Source organism: Microplitis demolitor, chromosome 8 (assembly GCF_026212275.2).
Source record: "Microplitis demolitor isolate Queensland-Clemson2020A chromosome 8, iyMicDemo2.1a, whole genome shotgun sequence".
Taxonomy (NCBI): Eukaryota; Metazoa; Arthropoda; class Insecta; order Hymenoptera; family Braconidae; genus Microplitis; species Microplitis demolitor.
In genome coordinates, this window is record NC_068552.1 from 18,965,375 (window position 1) to 18,986,290 (window position 20,916).

The window sequence follows — 20,916 nt, forward strand, 5'->3', positions numbered from 1 at the left end:
GTGTGTCAACGAAACCCTACACTAGAAACCCTATGCTGCTTTACTTTTATTTTAAAATAATAAAACCCGAGCCATAGAACTTTAATGTCACGTTTAAATACTGTGTGCAAAGGATTTGCCGCCGCCGGACAAATATCCTCAAGACATCGATCGGTTTTCGGATTTCCTCAGCAATATAGCGACCCGATGATTTACCAAGTCCTTAGTTTATTTACGATTAACTTGTGTTCCGGCAATTTGTCGTATTCTTGGACGTGAATTGATTGCCTGAGGACTTACCCCATATTTATGCTCCCATATTGCCTCGATTAAACTCAAGCAATTGTCTTAAAGCGTAAGGCCGGCTGGTTGCAACGAATGCCTGGAGATTAAAATGAATGCAAACAAAAATGGTGATGAAAAATTGAAGAAGAAATAAGGATTTAATGGCTGTCAGGTAATGAGTATAATTCTTAATGCTCTAATTACGATAATTTAATGTAGATAGAATGAGGAATAAATTATAGAGTAAGTTTATCTTATACAGCAAACTCGTTCAAGCTGAAAGATGCTAATGGCTACGACATAAATTCAACTATAGAGAACATATCAGTTGAGAGTAAGAGGGAATATTATGTCACAGATGGCGTCAGGCTAGGTGTGGTAGAAGCTTTGAAATCTCGTGGGATCTGCGGTGTCTATTGTCTGCTCAATGGTTCCCGCTCTGGCTCCCGGCCCCTCGCTCCATACTTGTCTGGCTCAACATTGAGTTGGACTCCGAGCCGCAGAATTACATATATAGACCTGAGAGCACACTTCCTCGAGGAGAAGACACATCACCGATCCTTCCGTTATCATCTGGTGAATAACTTTCCAAGATTCTGCACTACGTCACTCTCTTGCCTCAATGATGCGCCTGAAAAAAGTTTATTTATCGTTTATATATATATACGTTAGCTTTTTATCTGATTTTATTTTTATCATAAATACGGGTGGATGTATAGATATATTATTTTATCGATTGGCACGGTATTAAAGCTGGAAATCAAGGACAGGCTGTAGGAAGATGGAACGTTATGTTCAAGCAAATTAATCTGCAGGGAATAAAATACGATGAATGTTTCATCACTGTGTAAATGAAAAATAATAGGGATAATAATTGTATGACTATATTTTAGATTTATGATTAAATATTTTCGCTGTTCACATTCAAGGATTATCTGTTAGCTGGATTTAATATTTAAGGTAAAAAAGCACAATATCCGGCCATTTCCAATAGACATTTTTTTGCAATTCTCTTGCAAATCTTATGCAGCTTTTAAAAAAAATCGCCATGTCATCACGGTACGTTTTTTTTTAAACCAAGACTTCAATAAAAAAAACGAAAAAAAAGTGTTCATTTCTGTAGAACAGATTTTGATGCTCATGAGATAACTTTTAATTATTTTTATAATCATTTGGATGCTAGAGGGTTTAAAAACTGGAAAATTATTTGAAAAGTATGACTTTAGTCTTTGCCATAAAAAATTATATTATTTTTTTTTCTTCAAACTTGAATGTTATCGTTGGATAGAGCCAATTGAGTTGCATATATCTATAAAAGGGCAGTTTCCTCGTAGCCGCGGACGTGCTTAATTCGAGTTCGTGACTCTTAATGCATTGTAATGGACTATAAAATTCTTAGCCACTATCCATTAGACACGTTCCTTACTTTAGTGATTATTGATCTTAATATTTAAATACTTTTCTAGATAATTAAACGACTGCAGACACTTAATTATTAACCACAAAAGCGCACTTTAAAAATCACCCATAAAAAGGCATATGACAAAAAGGTTTTAGTTCCGGAATAGTTGAATAAAAAGCAGTTGAAAGAGTGACGGGATTTGCATATCCCAAGATTTACGAGACTCAGGTATCATATGTGCGAATGACAGGCTTACCAGGGGATTCGCCGAAGCTGATCGTAAACATACACACGTACGTTGAGTAGATAGAAATAGAAATAGAGCAGAATAATATAAGTTGAATGTACATTGCAGGAAAATACGTATAACATAGGCTTAGAGCTAAAGTAATACATGTCTTTGGTCTGTGTGTGCGTGGGTGTGAAGCTACCGAAGACAAATGTAGTCTCAGGGATTCTGGAACACATACTTGCCTCACATTTTCACAACCTCCATTGCTCTCTTTATACTCATTCCTTGCTTTTATCTATTTCAAGGCTGCTAAAACTCTACACGGACACTCATGTGGGGGCGAGGATGAGAGTACGAGTGTCAATGTGTGTCTGTATGTGTGTCAAGTACTCATGTGTTGTTATTCGTATAATTGTGCGTCCCTGGTTCCCAGCTCCCCGTCCTTGAGTGGTAAAAGTTTGTTACAGTGTTGGGGAATTTTTCATTGTTTCTGACGCAGCTTTGATGCCTGAAAAAAGCTCTATGAAAAATAAAAATTTAGATAAACGCAAAAAAAGTTTATGGAATAGTTCAAATTATCATTAGTGTCATAAATAAAAGGTTTTATTTTTCTTCCCCTATGCCAGGGGTCGGAATGGGAGAAAAAATATAAATTGACAATAGTAAGGCGAAGGACTGTGGGTAGAAAAGTACAATAGACTGACAGTTTCCTACCCGAGATACGAAAATGCTTTTATCGTTAAACACTTATAGTACTTATAAGAGATGCACCCTATTTTTTATTTTTATTCTTACATATATATATATTTATTACTATTTTTTATTCGGGATTATGTGATCTGATATAACAAGACTTGACATCTACCGCGATTATCTACAGAATCATTGTCGTATGCGGTGAATAAAATTATTGTAAGCCTACTGAGATCAGACACGATACAAAGTGATATGTAAATCAGTGGGTTATATTTTTTAAAAATAACTTTAAGGCTAGAGTGCGTTCTCCATTTAAACTAGTATGAGTAATGTCTTTATGATCGTCAAAAGATAAATTTATAATGGATTTACGAAAATATTTTTTTTTCTAAGCCATTCTGTGGATAAGTTCCCTCGACTGGAGATAAGTCAAAATCAATACGTTATCACAAAAAAAAAAAAAGAAAAAATGTTGGCTTAATCAGGCATTTCAAATCTACTGGGTAACGCGACAGGACTTACAAATGCGTTTGAATTTTTTTTTATGTGAATTTAAACCAGAAAGTTATTTTTCGGCTTCATTGAGTTCTTTGAATTTTATGTGGAGCGAAAAAGTTCGGTCGTAATCATTGATTGCCGGAAATGTCACACAAAAAGGAACCTAAAGTTTATGCTGAAAAAAAAAAAAATATATATATATATACATATGTATATATGACAAATTAGACAATGGGTAATGTAAGCCATCTTGAAATGCCACCGAAATTTAGTGTGTCTGCATAATTCAAAGGGTTTCACTGAGTAGAATAATCTTTTAGGTCTAATATAAACTCAAACTCATTATATGTCTGTCAAAATACGTGAATAATTAACGTATATTAATTAGAGTAACAGAGTGTAGATTTTCAAAAGAGAACAGCATGGAACAGAAAGGGTTATACGGGAATTACTGCGAACGATCCAATTTAAACAGCCATAGTAATATTCTCTCCCATTGTTTACATCTGTTTACCTCCGAAGATTATCCACCCGTACTATACAATATTAATTCTCAACAATTATATACGCAAACATGAAAACCGTGAGCAAGAACAAAAAATGTCATTACTTGGTTCTCACGATGCAGTTAACTAATGCCACGACAAGTAAGAAAAAGTTATAATGATATACATGATGAACTTTTTTAAATTTATCCCCGTTGAGAAACATTAAACAAGTATTAGCAGGAAAAAGCGTAAAAAATTTAATAGTTTTTCGACCATAAAATCCTTATCTGGTCTCTCCCTTTTTAAATACGTCGAGGACTTTTTTTTTTGCGACTAAAACAGAGCGTAAAGTATATGAGGGTGTGAGAGCTCTGAGGCAATAAAACAAGAGAGATGCTGCCCAAAATGACAGCGGAAACTGGTGTAGTATATGCGAGGCAGTGGGTTCTCGTGCACCAGGATGTATGTCACGTGTGGTGCCATAATTCCTCGAAGACTAAACTGGGTCACGTTACCCGAGCACAAACCCGGACGAGCCAGTGAACCTGTTAAACATACCTAATCGCTTAGACAGACTCAGTTTCTCTATAATCTTCGTGGTGGAATCCCAGACTGCTGGACACTCCATTAAACCTCATCACGCACCACTTTATGTCTTTTATGTGAAAATAAATGATAACAAACAGGCTGCTCGGCTGTGTTTTTTCGATTCCGACATAACTCGGCTCAACTCGGACTTGGGCTCAGGACTAATGATTTACGGCGTGCACTTGCTAGAGTCTAATGGGCATTTGAGATCGTGCCACAGATGCGCTCGAAAACGATACACCATCGGATATTACCTCATTCCTGTCGAATCCAATCTTGATTTATATCCCTCGAATTCTTGTCTGACCAGACTCAACACTAGCTACCAGTCACCAATTACTAGTTACCAGTTACCTGCTAGTTTTGAATACAAATTTCCCTGAACAACTGCCTAAAGATATTTATAATGCACAATATCACAGGCAACATTAATTTTCATCATCAATGCCTGTCACAGATTTCATTTTTACTGTCGGAATCTTCAAACAGTAAATATTAACACACAGTAGCATCAACTTGTGAACTTTGATTGGCTCTAAAAGCAATCAACAAACTTCCTACCGAAATTCCGAGACAAATTGTAACGTTTAAATTTTCTACACCTTTCAAATATTTTAGCGTCAAGAAGTCATTGACAATAAATAGGATAGAGGTGACGTTTTTGGCCACTTTGAGGCCAGTCTTGGCCGCTTGAAAAATTTAAATAAAATAATTTTTAATCCACGCAGTAGCATAATTCATTTTTTTTTAATTCGTACAAAGACTCTCTAATTACTGAAGTAGAATGAAAATTTTTTTTATACTATTTCATTAATTGAAATAAAGTACCGAGTGTCCAAAAATGGAGCAGTGACCACAAATGGTACTTCTACCCTATAAAAAGTATAAGTGAATATTGTTTTTGCAGAAAATTTTAGTAGATGTTGCTTTGATCTTTTGGTTCCATATATATATATATATATATATATATATATATATGACTGTACACAAATAATTATGATGCAATCATCATAAAAGCAGCATATAATATTTTCTGGAAGAAATAAATGCTTGTGAAAAAAAAAATAAAAGAGTTTTCTTCAAACAAACTCTCACGTGGCTCGACTCAGTCACTTTAGCTCTTTTTTCTTTAAAAAGTATTTTAACCAAGAGATTATTGTTGCAGCTTCCAAGTCAGTAGATACCACAATCTAAAGTAGAGTGCATAGTCTTTAAAGTTGTTTTGAAACAAGTAACTAAATTTTAAAGTACAATTCGGCTTCAATGTTTAACTTTAAACTTTTCAATTTCCGGAAGTGGCAAGACCGACGTTTTTCATGATCTTTTGCTCGGTGATCGAGCGGCCAATTAACGAGTCGCGTTATTGCCAGGGGCCATGAATATTTAAAATCTAAAATAAAATGAATTTGGAAAATCGTTAGCAACGTGAATAGAAAAAAATTTCGTCATCATACATTCGTTAAAAACGTCCAGCAGTATTGAAAGCAGAAGCAGTAGAGTATAGAAAACCCGGTGTGAATTTTCCGGTCGGAAATATTTCACATGCTGTATTCATTTTGTTTGCGAGTATTTTAATCTGATGAAATATATTCTTGTGCTGAGTGACAATGAAAATTGCAGCCTTTAGAAAATACCGTTATCACTATGGATGTATGCCATCATTTTATTTCCATTCAAATAAAAGAATATTATTAATTTTTATCGACTATCACATCATTTATTCATCAGCTAATGCAATAATGTTGTTGCAATTGGTGGTTTCCATTGCAATCATTATAATAATTATACTTAAAATACTGAAATCCGAGTTAACATTAAGTGAAATTCTGCTAAAGTTCTAATTAAAGCAAACGAGAGCGTGAAAATTGAATGAAAAAGTATAAAATGCCTCTTGGGTAATACTCACGTCCAATTAGTCTTTTTTAAGTTCAGCTCACACAGTTTCACCTCTTGACTCCTTCACAATTTTATAAGTGGCTTATTATTAATTTGACACTTTGATTATTTCGCCAACTCATTCATGAAAATTCAATAAAATCTAACCGATATTAATGATCTTATTATTTATCTTACTGTAAAAAATCAGGAGTAATTTCGAAGTGATCTGGATTTTATTCGAATCCGAATTCACTCCGACTCAGAATTTAAATATTTAAATAAACTCCCATTCGGAGTTAATTTTACTCCAAGAGGATTAAATAAACAGTCATCCGGTCCACATTTACTCCCATTGAATTCGCATTTCCTCTGAAAATTTTTTACAGTAAAGTCGGAATATGTCAACTGAAAAATGGTGGTTCGAATCCACCCTGAAATTTTTTCGTTCATTAAAATTTATTGGAAATATTTTTTAATTTATTTAAAAAAAAAAAAAAAGTGTAAAATAAATGGTGAATTAAATTTTTTTGCCAATACTTGTAAGCGTTACTGCGGCTTCACTTGCTCTGTGCGGTAGCAAACTAAAATATTTAAAATAATTTTTTTAATATCATAAATTATGAAAACTTTGAATTTAACTTAAATGAAAAATTATTTTTATTTAATTCAAATAAAAATTTTAAGAGTAAAAAAATTAATAAATTTTTTTTTATTGTTACAGACATTGCTGGTGGATATTTGTGCTTCGTTATCAGTATCGTTGGCATTGGCGTGGTTACTGCTGTTATCGGAGATGTGGCATCGTACTTTGGGTGTACACTTGGCATTAAAGATTCCGTTACTGCCATTGTTTTTGTGGCTCTGGGCACTAGTATACCTGGTAAGAATTTTCTTTCTCTATAATTAATTCCCTCGACAAAAAAAAAAAAAAATAAAATGAAAGATACCTGAGTAAAATAGAGAAGTTTAGGACATCATTAACTTTTTTTACCTTTAGTACTCTCTTTTATTTTTATTTAAAGCTAAAGAAAATAAAACAAATGTTTAATTGCCATTTTAAAATATTTTTTTATTTTTTTATCCATTATTCGATTCGTTTACGCAAAGACTCGGGAAAAATAAATTTACTAAATTAATTAGTAATGTGAGTGCTTTAAATTACTCAGAAATTTAAATTTAAAACCACTTTTTAAAATACAAATTTTTAAATATCCCAGTGTGTCAGAGTTACTTATTTAACAAAACTTTTTGTGTGTATAGTATTGAAATATTGATAACATTAAATTTATAAGCATGACAACGACATATTAAACACCGATAATAGATTCAAGATTAATTAATCAGAATCTCATGATAAGGTCTTATTAACGTGTGCTTTCACAGCGTCATCAAGAGCCGTCGAGCGTTCAATTTATATCGATCCCAATAACCAAATTTCGATAGTAATAATTACAACTCAAATTAATCACAAACTCCACAGAGGTTATTTTTCATGACACTGATTAGCCATCGCCGATTTTTTTTAAACAGTAAATTATAAAAAAAAAAAAATTTGAAAAAATTGCACCTGTAGTTTTTTTAATTTTCTACATGTGCATATTTTTATTTTTTTTTTTTGTGATTGATTTGTCGGAAAAAAATCCGGAAATTGTAAATCGTCTTCTAACCTCAGGATTATTATTTTTAAAGCAGAAAATAAAATTAATATTTGTCTAGTATTTTCAAAAAATGTCACCTGCATACATAAAATAAGTAACACTAAACCTAGACTCGGAGGTTTACCGCATGCACGAGCTAGTAAAGGGGAAAGCCATGTCATGCTCAAAATTGCTTGTCGAGTTCTTGAATCACCAACCAGACATTTTCGGCACTCACTTCTCTATTCTTTTATTTCTCATACGTTTTTTACTTTACTGCCAATTTTTTTTTTTTTTTTTTTAGTCCTCATACAAAAATCTCTATTTTCACTGGTAAATTTTCAGGGCAACTCAATTTCCTCCAACTACTTACCTACACTCATACTTATATATATATGTATGAATTTACAATATATGTACGTAGAGGGTAAATTGTGCATGGCTTCTCTCAACTCAATTCTCTACTACACCCACTTAAAACAACTCTTTCTCTAAACTCTTATATAAAAAAATAAATATATCCGACATTTCGTAATGAATTATTTTATTTTAAAAATACTAAACTATTTACATAATCATAAGCATAAGCATAAGTATAAGTATAATCTCATCGATAGTGAAGGTCTTGTACGTTTTTATTGTGCCATCGTATCGGCTCATCGATATACTTCTTAATGTCGTTATTTTTTCTTCAAGGCCGACACCTTTAGATCCTCCTCTGATACTGATAAAAAAAACCCAGTCGAACGTGAACTGTCAGTGTCAAGAAAAAATCGATAGTCGTCGATACGAGCTTCGATGAATAATTAAAAAACTATCTAACGATTAATAAAAAAAATTTAATTTTAAAACAACAATCGCCACATGGAGTTGAGTGTTTACATGGCAGTAAACCGATAGGGTGATAAATTTTGTATCATCACTCATCGGTGTGCAATTAAATGTCTGTAATTAACTCGGTATCGGTTTTATAGCTTGTTCTCGTTGTGCGACGGTAATTAAAGAAAATGATAATTACATTGTCCTAGTTTTAATGAATATCAATACTTTAAATTGTTTTAAATTAGTTTTTTCTTTATCTCCCTCTCCCTCTCTCAGTTTATCTTTTCCTGTAGTCACTGTGAAGTTCATTCCGAGTTAGGGAACGTCGATTGTACTGCTAACAGTATAATTACCCATCCCTGTTGAACAATATTTTTTCACCTCGTTTATAAGGGTGTGTTTTAAACTTTTAGCTTTTGCTTTTACACAAAATAATATTATTATTTTTAATACACTATGCGCAGTAACGATTCTGTCTACTGACCATTAAATTTATTTATGTTTGTCGTTAATGTCTACTGGATAAAAGTTAAACAATTTATTGATAGAAATATTCAACTTGATGAGTTTTTCCTCCAACATATATATATATAGTTAAGTACTTTTTGACTTTATTTCTACAAAAACTCTTGACAAATTGTTAGGACATTTACAGGATTGCGAATATATCGCTATCACAGTGATGTTGCAAAAAAAGTTTTTTTTTTTTTTTTATCTTCCTGATTCTGACGTGAAATCAAGTCAGCATCAGTTAGCCGTGAGCAAAAGTTAGTCGAGCTAAAAAAAGTTCATGTAATTTTATTTAACACAAAACTCTTTAGAGGGAATAAAATGAGGATATTTTTATTTGCCTGGTGATGTAATGGCCGCTGAGACTAAAGACCGTTGATTTGCGCACGTAGCGAACACAGGGATACTAAAAATTTTCTCGTTAAATTTCAGACACGTTTGCCAGCAAAGTTGCAGCATGTCAGGACAAGTATGCAGACGCGAGTGTCGGAAACGTGACCGGTAGTAACGCAGTGAACGTCTTCCTGGGCATCGGTATCGCGTGGAGTATTGCCGCCATATATCATGCCTACCATGGCAATCAGTTTGAGGTGGAGCCTGGCAAGTAAGTGCACATACCTTTTACCCTACTGTCTCCCGCAATCCAGTTTCCTCTACGTACTCCACGCTACCTTATGCATACTGCAAAATAAAGATAAAAAATATTTATAATATTTTATTACAAGAGAGATTTTTTTACTACAGCTGAATATATTTTATATTTAGCCGTAAAAAAAAATAAACTCTGGGGTTGTGGGTATGTGGGCATGTCCAGTGCAAAGTAGACTAATATAATTATAAATTTAATTAAACTTGATGTATTTAACGAGCTGATAAACTAAAGTCTAACAACTTCAGCCGAACACCACGTAAGCTCTCTTATTCCTATCTCGCTTTATGGTTACGCAACTTTTGGATGCGTCAGAGTAGACTATACTCTACCCTTTTCTCCAACACTAGTATACAGTAAAAATAACAATAATAATAATAATAATAATGATTTGAAGTGTTCGAATCGAATAATCAAAAACTTGGAGTTATCTGAAAGTTTTTGAATTATTTGTAACTTTTAAAATCACTTGATTCGAATAAAAAAAATTCTGATTAGTTTTCTGATATTTAATTTTTATCCAATAGAGAGCTTAGTTCATACATATCAGAATAGAGTACAGACAAAGTAAAAAGTGAAATAAAAAAAAACTTATTATTATCCACAGCTTGGCCTTCTCTGTGACTCTCTTTTGTTCCGAAGCCTGCATCGTAATAATCGTGCTGATGATAAGAAGATCGAAAGCAATAGGGGGAGAGCTCGGTGGTCCAGTCGGAATCAAAGCAATAACATCAATCCTACTTTTCTCACTGTGGCTCTTTTATCTGGTGATGTCAACCATGGAGGCCTACGGAGTAATAAAGGGCTTCTAAGTCTGATATCTTGGACTCGCGGCCTACAAAATATTTTAAAATAAAATGACATATTTATGCAGACTAAAAAAAACGACACATCTGGTGTAATTTTCGTCTTTACTACAGACAATTTTTATTGTTAAACTTTTACTCAGCTGAGACTATTTCTATCTGTATTTCTATCTATGTCTGTCTTTGTCTGACTATCTATTTCTCTTGGTATTATATAGATACTTACATATAATAATGTAATACTTAAACTCTATTCACTGGCTCGGTGGAAAAATGTCCGAATAAAAATAGGAGTATAAAACTGGTATCGGCGACCACCGCAGCTCCGTTGGTAATACGATACGATGCCAAGTGTAAAATAGAGATTCAATTTGTCGTCTCTTGTATTTTTCTGATTTTGCTGGGACACTTTCTTGTGCAATACCGATCTGCAACACTCCGCATAACTACGAATTACATTTACCAGAGGATTTAAATAAAATAATAAAAATGGAAATAAAATAAAAATAGTTTAAGTGCAGGAAATAAAACTCGAATTAAAAAATTATGCGGACGGTTTAAGATTTTGCCTTAATAAATAATTAAAAATATTAAAATTGTAAAAATAATAATTAAGTGTATAAAGAATTGACAATGAAAATTATATTAGTTGAGTCGTTATAACGTGACACGTTACAATCAAATCCATATTATATATGTAAATTTTATTGTAACTGCATATACTTATAAATAGTGTATTTACTTTATTTCGAGTACATGTTTATTATTAATGATTCCATCAGTAGACTAGGAAACGAGTGCTGCAGATTTTATTAATTTTAATAGGATGATTGTAATACGAATAAGTAATTGATTAACTAATCAATAATAACAATAATCAATAGAAAATAATTAATTAAATGAAATCGCTAATTTTATATATGTAAAGTGTACTTGGGTACATACGTTACTTTTGTTTTAAAAATGCTATAGTCTTCGCATCAGTAACGAGATATTTTAAGAAAATTGTGTAATAGAACCGTAAGATTTATTTGTTGCTGTAAATTAAATAATAATAATAATAATAATAATTATAATAATAATAATAATAATAATATAAAACGCTTTATATTTAATAATTTATTGTGTTTTGAGCCCCGAGTAAATTTCACTCGGGCAGGAATGAGTGGACGGATATTTTTTTCGAGCTAAATAAATCAACTGTCAGTATTAAGACGACCTTCGCTCGAATGTAAAAGCTTTTCCTGTTTTTCACTGCCTTTGATCGGGGGTCGTGCTCATATTGCTTGCAGTATGGACGTTAAGGATGAGTCTAATTATAAATTCAGGCAATTGATCATTCCAATACTACTACAGTTAAAGAGAATATGGATGCGTTAATGTTTATTGATCGGAGCGCTTTGTGCAGTCATCAGTAATTTATATTTATGTTTATTATATGTCGTGACAAATGTCTCATGCATTAGGAAAATTAAATTCATTAATACACTGTAAAAAAAAACGGCGTTAAATCGGTAAAAAAAAATTCTGCGTATAGAAATTAGAAAAAAAAAAATATATTGCATATGGAAAAATATGAAAATTAAATGGGGAAATTTTTTGAACACCTAAATCGCTTGAACTTACCCCGTTTTTTTTTAACAGTGTATCAAAATGGATGATAAAAAAAAATAGATAAAATTTTATTAAAACAATTAGATGATAAAAGGTATATAGTAAATTAAATTAAATTTTTTAATAAATTATCAAAATAATAATCCGTGATTTTAAAGTTTTAGCTGAGGAAGATTAATAACGTATGCGGGTCATGGGTAAGATGAATAAAGTTTGTCTGTGTCTATAATAAGTCTATGTGTGGGTGTATTTCTTTGATTGTTGAAACAAAAGATTTCCTCAGAGATTCGAGCCAACGAAATTTCCACCAAAGCAAAAGCAAAGATATAAATTGTAATTTTGAAAAAAAATAAACGTTAGTTGTCTCTATTAAAACTAGTCGAAGGTTTAGTCTTTACTATAAATTTAAAAAAAAAAAAAAAAAAAAAAAAAAAAGCAATTGATTAAAATTATTAAAAACGCTCAGGCGTAACTCAAATAGCAAAGCGTCAAGTGATAAAACGTAAGTGAGAATCTTGTCGATGCCCTTAAGATTTTCGTTCTCGATATAAATAAAGCTAATGGAATAAAATGAGAATCCAATAGATATACTTATATATAATAGTGGAACGGCAAAGGAATAAAATGTAAAGGAAAAAAAAGGAGAATAAAAGAAAAAAGCACGTCGTGGAAACGAAAATTTACGGAACGAAAGATTCTTCGTTACATTCAGCGTATCCTTTGTTGAGCTGGCCCTTTACTTTTTTAAAAATCAATCCGTATAAAGTACGATCTCAACTATCTAGATATTTTATATTTTTTTTTTCTTATAAATATTCGAGACGTTAAAATTAGATTTTTAATTAAATCCTTTATCATAAATTAAATGATCCTTGATAAATTAATTTAATTAGCGATAACATTTGCTCACACTTAATATATATATGTATATATATATATATTTTTTTTTTAAATTTGTTTACTTGGGCAGCTCGTGCGGATACATATTAATGAGATCGACTCTTAGAACTCATATATATTTATTATACTATTTTAGGTAGACATCGGACTGTAGATAGAAAATTACATAATTGATAAATTTATAAATTGAGCAAAAAAAAATTAAATAATAATAATAATAATAATATTAATGATAAAAGTTTAAGAGAATAATTATGAGATTTCGACAAGAACCTTCGCGCTAGAATTATAAATATTAACTAATCAAATACTAAAACGACTTTATATTTGTTATCATTTCCTGTACTCTATTATTTATACGAGAGTTTCTATACCCGGGACTATCGCTTTACTGTAACATTAGACTTTTATTCCATTTTCGCGTCTATAAACCTACTAGTCGTATTAATAAATTATATCTACTTCTATTTATACTATTTACGATACTATTTACAAGTAATATGCCAGCCCTAAAATAATAATCGAGATCTAAATACCGTAGATAGTTACTTTCTTACATAATTTTTTAATAAAATTTATTGTGTAATCAAATTATGACGGACCAAGAAGACTTTAGTCTCCATGACTGGCCAAGAAACATATATTCGAAACAATGGGAGTTAATCTTTACTGAAATTATACAGAATTAAATTATTTTCCGGCGCAAAAAATTTTTACTCAAGATAATTTTCCGCACTATAAATTTAAGTCAAAAATTTTCTTGGGGCGAAAAAATTCTGGTCATAAAAAAATTTTGTCTTAAATTAAAAATTAAAAATATTTCTTGCGCCAGAAAATCCTTTTTTCCTCTAGTTATATTTATAATTAATTACCTTATTAATTAGTTGATGTAGTTTTGCGTATTTAAATTAATTAAATAAAATTGACCAATAATTGAAAAATTTAAATTTGGACCAAATAGATTTTTATTCACTTTAATATTTACATTCCACAAAAAATGTCTACAAATATATATCTATTTTACGTTTCATTTAATCCGGTTCTATTTAATCGAGTTATATATACATTTATATCTACATTTATTTTATAAATTCCCGACTATAATACTTTTAGTATTTCACGCACAACTTGACTACGTGCGTGCGACTGACAAATTTTGTTACTTCAATTGCACACTTAACTTCCAAATCATTTTTTTTTTATTTATTTTATCAATATCATTTTTATAAATTGGGGCTGGCTAATTTTCTTTTTATAAAAAGACATCTATCAATTAAAAAAAAAATATATATATATATATATAACAAAAGTAACGAGTACTACACTATCTTAAAGTACATATTTATTAACTTACAATCAATAAAAAAAAAAATCTATAAGAAAATACTTCAATTCATCTTCTTTATGTCTGCAATTTACAGAGTAGATTTTAGTGTTAGTATTTATATACAACTATATATATATATACATCTATATATGTATATATATATGTATAAATTTATAGTGATGTATAGTTCTCATCAGTACAGCAAGCCATTACTCAGGCTATACGATTTACTGCTGAACACTTGAATCCTGTAGAAATAAAAAAAAAATTTATATATATATATATATATATATATGAATTACTGTATACACAGTGATCGAACAGCTGTCAGCTGAATTTGACACAAACCTGCTGTTAATTCTCTCAATAATATTTCGATTGCTGTAAATTAGCTCGACAAATATTTTAAAAAAAAATATTGATATAATAAAAATATCATTAAATATACAAAATAAAATATTTGTAGACTTTGGCGTTTAAAATTATATGCATACTGTAAAATAATTTAAGTACAACGTTAAAAAATCACTTGCCGGGAGTGAATAATTTTAATCTACAGAGATATTAACGAAATCCCACACAGTACTTAGACCTAATTTCGACAAGTAGACCAAAATAAAAATTCAAAAACTCCCTCAGATTTACGTTGAACAAGATCTCACTAGATTTAAATTATTTTTTTCCGGAAAGAGTAAATGTGAATTAAATTAAATTAAATTAAATTATTATTATTATATTTATAAATTATAAATAAATGAGTTATAGTTAAAACAATAAATACACGTTATGTATATATTGTTGTGTTATTGCATAGTATATAACTGAAAAAATAAGCTGAGAAAATAATAACATATTTAATTTTCTTACGCTGAATCTTTTCCTCCCGTCCGGCAGAGTCCAGATTGTTGCTACATACACACATATATAAATATTTATATATTAAATATATTTAATGTCATATAATTTTAAAATTGTTGAATTGTAAATTTTCCAAGCTTACCAACGACTGTTACCCTGGAAAAAGAGTAAAGATTGATTGATCGATTAATTAATTATTTATTTATTTATTAAATTAAATGCCATTTATTTAAATTATCGTGCTTCTGTAGTCGAGCTACCTCTACTTTAAACCCTTGTACAAATTTTAATTGTAATTTAAAACTTATATTGTTTTTTTTCCCAAATTAATACAACGAATTATTCATCAGTTGATTTAATTTAAAAATTCTTAAACTTCTGATGAAATGAATGTTTTAAATAAAAGGCTTTAATTTTAAACAAAAAAGTTTTAAACAAAACTATGTTAAGAAATGGATTGTTTAAGTGTGTACTTAAATAATTGATAAAAAAAAATAAAATAAAATAAAATAAAAAATACTATTATTAGAATTCCTTTGCTTGTTCTTTGCACAACCCGATATACAATTTATCAATAATTCATTAAATGCTTTGACCTTTATAACAAAAACGTAATGTATAGGAAAAAGTAACAATAAAATAATAAAGGAAAAATAAAATGCAAAGAGTGAGAAAAGGAATGAATGTGTTAATTGTTGATGTAGAATGACGCAGAGAATCCGTATTAGATAAAAGTAAAGAGAATCGGGTTCAAAGCCAAAGTTAATAAAATAAAAAGTATCTTCTGGCTCGCTGGTGTTGGCTCGTATATATCGACTTCCATTTTATTTCTGCATGAAAAATATCAATAGCTGGGCTAACAGTGCCACTGCTATTGATGTTTCATTTAAATGTTGTCAAGTATCTAGACTTTACACTCTTTCTTATGGCTATTGATCGTAATTCGGCATACGGTAAAAAATTTCGGAGTGAACGCGGATCAAATTGTGATCCGGAAGTTAGCAGACTGTTAACAATTTTGGGAGAAAAACTAAAAATATGCACATGTAGATAATTTTTAAAACTACAGGTGCAATTTTTTTATTATTTATTGTCTTGAACGAAAATCAAACAATTATCAGACTAATTTCAGTATCATATCAAATTTGGAGTAAATGCAGACTGGATGGCTGAAATTTAATCCCCTGGAGTAAAATTAACTCTAAGGGAATTTATTTTAATAGTAAAACTCCGAATCAGAGTGAAGGATTTGAATAAAAAATTCAGATCTCCGAATTTACTCAGTCTGTGGAATTAATTTTTGATTAAAGTCCGAATTCACTCCTGACTTTTTTTAATGCGCAGTAAAAATAAGAAGACTAAAATTAGATAACAATTGTCAGATAAAAAAGAATTTTTTTATGCAGAGCAATGAATGAAATTGAAAAAAAAAAAAAAAAAAAAAAAAAAAAAAACCTACTGATCGATACCGAGCCGCAGCTGAGCGAGAAGACATTTGACTAAATTAATAAAATAAAAATTGTAATTTAAATGAATAGTGCAAAAAAATGAAATATACATTAATTAAATGTTGTTTACAATATTTTAATTTTTATTTAATTACCTTTCACAATTAAATATATTAATTAGCGGGTAAATAGTACTTCTACTTTTTTAAAAACTTTTTACTGGTTATATAAACATTAACGAGTGGATTTAATGATTATAAGTAAAAATATCTAACTTTAAAATTTTTTTATTCTAATTAAGTTATTTATTTATCAACTTTTTTTTGACTTACAGTCGAATAAATTTTTTACCAACTTTAATTCAGCGATTTTTGATGCATTACTTAAGTTATTGTTACCCGTTTTCAAAGAAGGTCATACAGTCATGAATTTTTTTAAACTCGTTTATATTTTTAAGCACATAAATTAGTCATTCGATAATTTATTATGATTATCTTGATAACCGATAATTTATAATTTATTTACATTGAATATGACGAAGTTAAATACTCAATATTTAATTTTATTCTGTTATAATTTTTACAAGTGAGCATAAAAAAAGGTAAGTGCTGAGAATTAATATTATTGTAAAATATTATTTGAGATACGAAATCAATTACTCAGATATTTAAAAAAAAATATATACACATACAAACATATAATAATTCAGAGCCAAGCTGAGCGGCCAATAGCCGGGATGTTTTAGGATTGCTGCCAGAATCCGAAGACATCCGAGAGACTGGTCTGTTTAGATTCAGTTGGCACTCGTACCTCAAGTAATACTCTACCTCATACTCATACTCACCCATACCATTGTCATCTTAATTTTCATATCACGATTGTCATATTAATCTCTAAATATTTTTAATAAAATAATTTTATCGTTGCCTTTCAAAAATAGACTACTCGCTTCTACGGAGCCGAAAATTTATCCTCGCGTATTTTCCATAAAGTGTAGACTTACATTGGACATAAAATATTTAAAAAAAGTGACTGAAGTTTAAGTCAGCCGAGTGATGTCTGCTAAATGTCTGCTAATACTGCTGAGTAGTTTCATCTTCTTAATAGGTGTCTGCAGTGGAAACCCCGAGCCTGAGTGGTGGGAAACCGCACAGATCTACCAGATATGGACTAGAGCATTTAAAGACAGCGATGGTGATGGTGAAGGTGATCTACAAGGTACTTTATTTACTTTTAATTTTAAATCACCCGCTAACTCAAACTATAACACTTTTGTCTCAATGCTAATTGTCAATTTGCCAAAAATAATTGTCTGACCTTGACTATTTCTATAAAATAGATTAAATAATAATTATTAATACTTTATCCTCAGGCATACTCAGCAAACTTGACTACATTAAGGACATTGGGGTCGACACCATTTGCCTGAGTCCCATATTTTCGTCTCCTTTAAATGATTTCGGGTATGACATTTCAAATTACACGGATATCAATCCCATTTACGGGGACATGGAAGACTTCGATCAACTGGTTGAAGAAATTCACAAGCGCGGTACTCAATTTTATTCACTCATAATTAGTCAATTTTTGAATTTATTAAATTTTTTCACTCTGTATTAATTTATTTGTTTAGATATAAAAATAATATTAGAAGTCGTGCCGAATTATTCTAGTTCGGAGCATGAGTGGTTCGAAGCATCGGTAAATCGTATTGATCCGTACAGTGATTATTACATCTGGGCAAACGGAAGCGTCGATGGAAATGGAACTAAAACACCACCAAATAATTTGGTACATCCTTGTTAGGAACTTTATACGATAATTATTAAGGGTGTGAACTGAGGACTGATAAATTATAAGTGGAATTGATTTATTTATTTATTTAATAAATTCTTTTTTTTTTTTTTTATATTCTAAAGACCAGTATGTGGAATTATGACAAAGGGTCATCCTGGACTTGGAATGAGGTCAGAGGTCAATGGTACTATCATAAATTCAAAGAAACAAAACCGAATCTTAATTTACACAGCGAGGATGTTGTTAAAGAAATAATGGTAATAAAATGATGTTATTTTTATTAGCATTAGTCCTTGATTTAATTCAACAATATTATTTTTTACATTAAATTCCTCGAGTTAAGCTTGTCTTTATTAAATTCTTTAAATGCCGATGCAAAACATTTTTTTTTTTTGCATACATATTTATAAAATATTTACTCTGATTTATTTCTACAAAATTTATCAGCTGTAAAAATATTTATATTTGTCGGACTGAAAATTAAATTGAATGTAAAATTTCAGGAGATTTTAGATTTCTGGCTCGAGAAAGGAGTCGATGGTTTTCAGATCTCCAATGGTGGATTTTTTTACGAAGACCCGGAAGAGGAAGACGAGCCAGATGAAGAGACAGTGAGTGGGGTCGGTAACGCGGAGGTTGCAAATTTAATATCCGAAATTCGGGAGCACACGGAAAACTGGACGGAGACAAACAATTCAACGTCTAAGTTATTGCTCATCGTGTCCGAAGACTCGGACGAAAACTTGATATCTTACTACGGTGATGACAGTAACCTAGGTGTCGTTCCATTTAATTTTCATCTCATTACGAACGTCAGTGTGAACGACGGCGCCGATGAAATTAAGACTTTAATTGAAAATTGGCTTAATACCATTCCAGATAATCATCCAACCAATTGGCCGGTAAATTATTTAAAGTAATAATTATTAATAATTAATAAAACTGAAGACTTTTCAGATAAGTCATCAAGATGGTTCAAGAATAGCAACAAGACTCGGAGAAGAACGGGCTGAAGCCATGCTGGTGCTGACGATGTTGTTACCCGGGCAAGTCTACTCTTACTACGGAGACGAAATCGGCATGAAGGACGCAGAGTTGCCATGGAACGGGACAATAAATCCGACTCCTCGTCCTTTCACTCTGACAAATATCGTCGAGTTGTCTAAATACGCCGGGAGATCTCCGATGCAATGGGACAACAGCACTTGCGCTGGATTTTCGGTTAACGAAACCGTCTACTTCCCCATTAACGAAGATTATGTCACCAGAAACGTCGAGAGTCAACTCGAGGACGCTCTCAGTACTCTAAATACCTACAAAACTTTGGCGTATCTTCGTAGAGAGATGGTATTCCAACAAGGCCATTGGAGTTTGGAGACAATAAATAACGACAAAGTCCTCTTTCTCAGAAGGTACTTGACAATCCTCTTTTCCTGCTTGTTAATTATTTGTTTATTTACTTATTTGCTACAGATATTTGGAAAACCAGCCTGAGTATTTGGTGCTAATTAATTTCGGGATCGAAGAAGAAGTAGTTAACGTTACTGCTTTGGTATCGGAGGCAGATGATTTAAAAATAGTCTTGTCTACTAATGAACGAAGTCTGATTGAACCAGACTCGGTAATAGAAACGGTTAATATCGAAGCTTATGATGCAGTTGTTATTGTAAATTATATTAATGAGACTGATGTGACACCTCAAGATAATCAAACAAGTAAGTTTGCTAATATTTTATTATTTTGTAAACAACGAGTGTCTCTGTGGAAATTATAGACCCGATTTAATATTTATTGACAGTATAACTTTATTTGAAGTGTTAATAATAAATATGATTGATTAGTAAATACGCTGTCAAAAATAGGAGTAAATTTTGAGTGATTATGGATTATTTAACCTGCGTTCACTCCGCAAATTTTTTTAAATTTGGAATGTCAAGTAAACTAAAGCTCGGCGGTTCAAATCCTCGAAATTTTTTTCTCCATTAAAATTTATTTAAAATATTTTTTAATTTATTTAAAAAAAAAAAGTTTAAATATTTAAATAAAAAAGTCAATAAAATACCGAGCACAAGCTTTAATTTAATAAAATAAAAATCCAATATATACATGAGAAGCTAAATGAATTATCAGTTATCAATTTTAATAAATTTTTTTACAAACTTTAATACATCCGATTTACTGCCTAGGAATAGTGAGCGCGAATTTTAAAATTAAGAAATAATAAAAAAATTTTTTAATTAATTTTTTTTAGGTACTGAAGATAATTTATATCTTGAATCCACTCCATATTCATTAGATGTAGATAGTATTGATAACACCCCAGATGTAACTATGACTGCTGAGGAAATAGACGAGAGCGACGAGACAGTGGATGATATTGCGACAGAGTTTTCAGAATCTACTGCAGTACCTGCCACTGGCATGTCTCTAATAGTTAATCCAATTACCACACTGTTGAGTACCTGTTGTATCTTAATGCTATTTAAATAAAGCAACCAATTT

At 30.9% G+C, this 20,916-nt stretch overlaps 2 protein-coding genes across 3 annotated transcripts in view; both read left to right on the forward strand.

Annotated features, from left to right (window-relative positions):
- Positions 1-12,470, forward strand: part of LOC103572412 (sodium/calcium exchanger 3) — a 34,982-nt gene extending 22,512 nt beyond the window's left edge. The window contains exons 6-8 of the mRNA XM_008551017.3: positions 6,768-6,926; positions 9,448-9,619; positions 10,272-12,470. Of these exons, the coding sequence (XP_008549239.1) occupies positions 6,768-6,926; positions 9,448-9,619; positions 10,272-10,476 (536 nt within the window). The 3' untranslated portion in view covers positions 10,477-12,470. The remainder of the gene's footprint in view (positions 1-6,767; positions 6,927-9,447; positions 9,620-10,271) is intronic.
- Positions 12,471-17,307: 4,837 nt separating this feature from the next.
- LOC103572418 (probable maltase) lies at positions 17,308-20,912 on the forward strand. 2 transcript variants are annotated; one of them, XM_008551033.2, is made up of 9 exons: positions 17,308-17,432; positions 17,558-17,835; positions 17,990-18,169; positions 18,251-18,408; positions 18,537-18,671; positions 18,918-19,316; positions 19,363-19,826; positions 19,888-20,129; positions 20,666-20,912. In XM_008551033.2, the coding sequence occupies exons 2-9, from the start codon at positions 17,673-17,675 to the stop codon at positions 20,902-20,904; spliced, it is 1,980 nt and encodes a 659-aa protein (XP_008549255.1). In that variant the 5' UTR covers positions 17,308-17,432; positions 17,558-17,672; the 3' UTR covers positions 20,905-20,912. The 2 variants fall into 2 exon arrangements, with proteins under 2 accessions (XP_008549255.1, XP_008549256.1); XM_008551034.3 differs by having other exon boundaries at positions 17,309-17,835; positions 19,372-19,826.
- Positions 20,913-20,916: the final 4 nt, after the last annotated feature.

Bases quoted from the DNA above. Each gene is read 5' to 3' on its own strand.
- LOC103572418 (XM_008551033.2), top strand. From the start codon at position 17,673: ATGTCTGCTAAATGTCTGCTAATACTGCTGAGTAGTTTCATCTTCTTA. The intron at 18,672-18,917 runs GTAATAAAATGA...GTAAAATTTCAG, and splicing joins ATGTTGTTAAAGAAATAATG to GAGATTTTAGATTTCTGGCT. The intron at 19,317-19,362 runs GTAAATTATTTA...ATAAAACTGAAG, and splicing joins ATCATCCAACCAATTGGCCG to ACTTTTCAGATAAGTCATCA.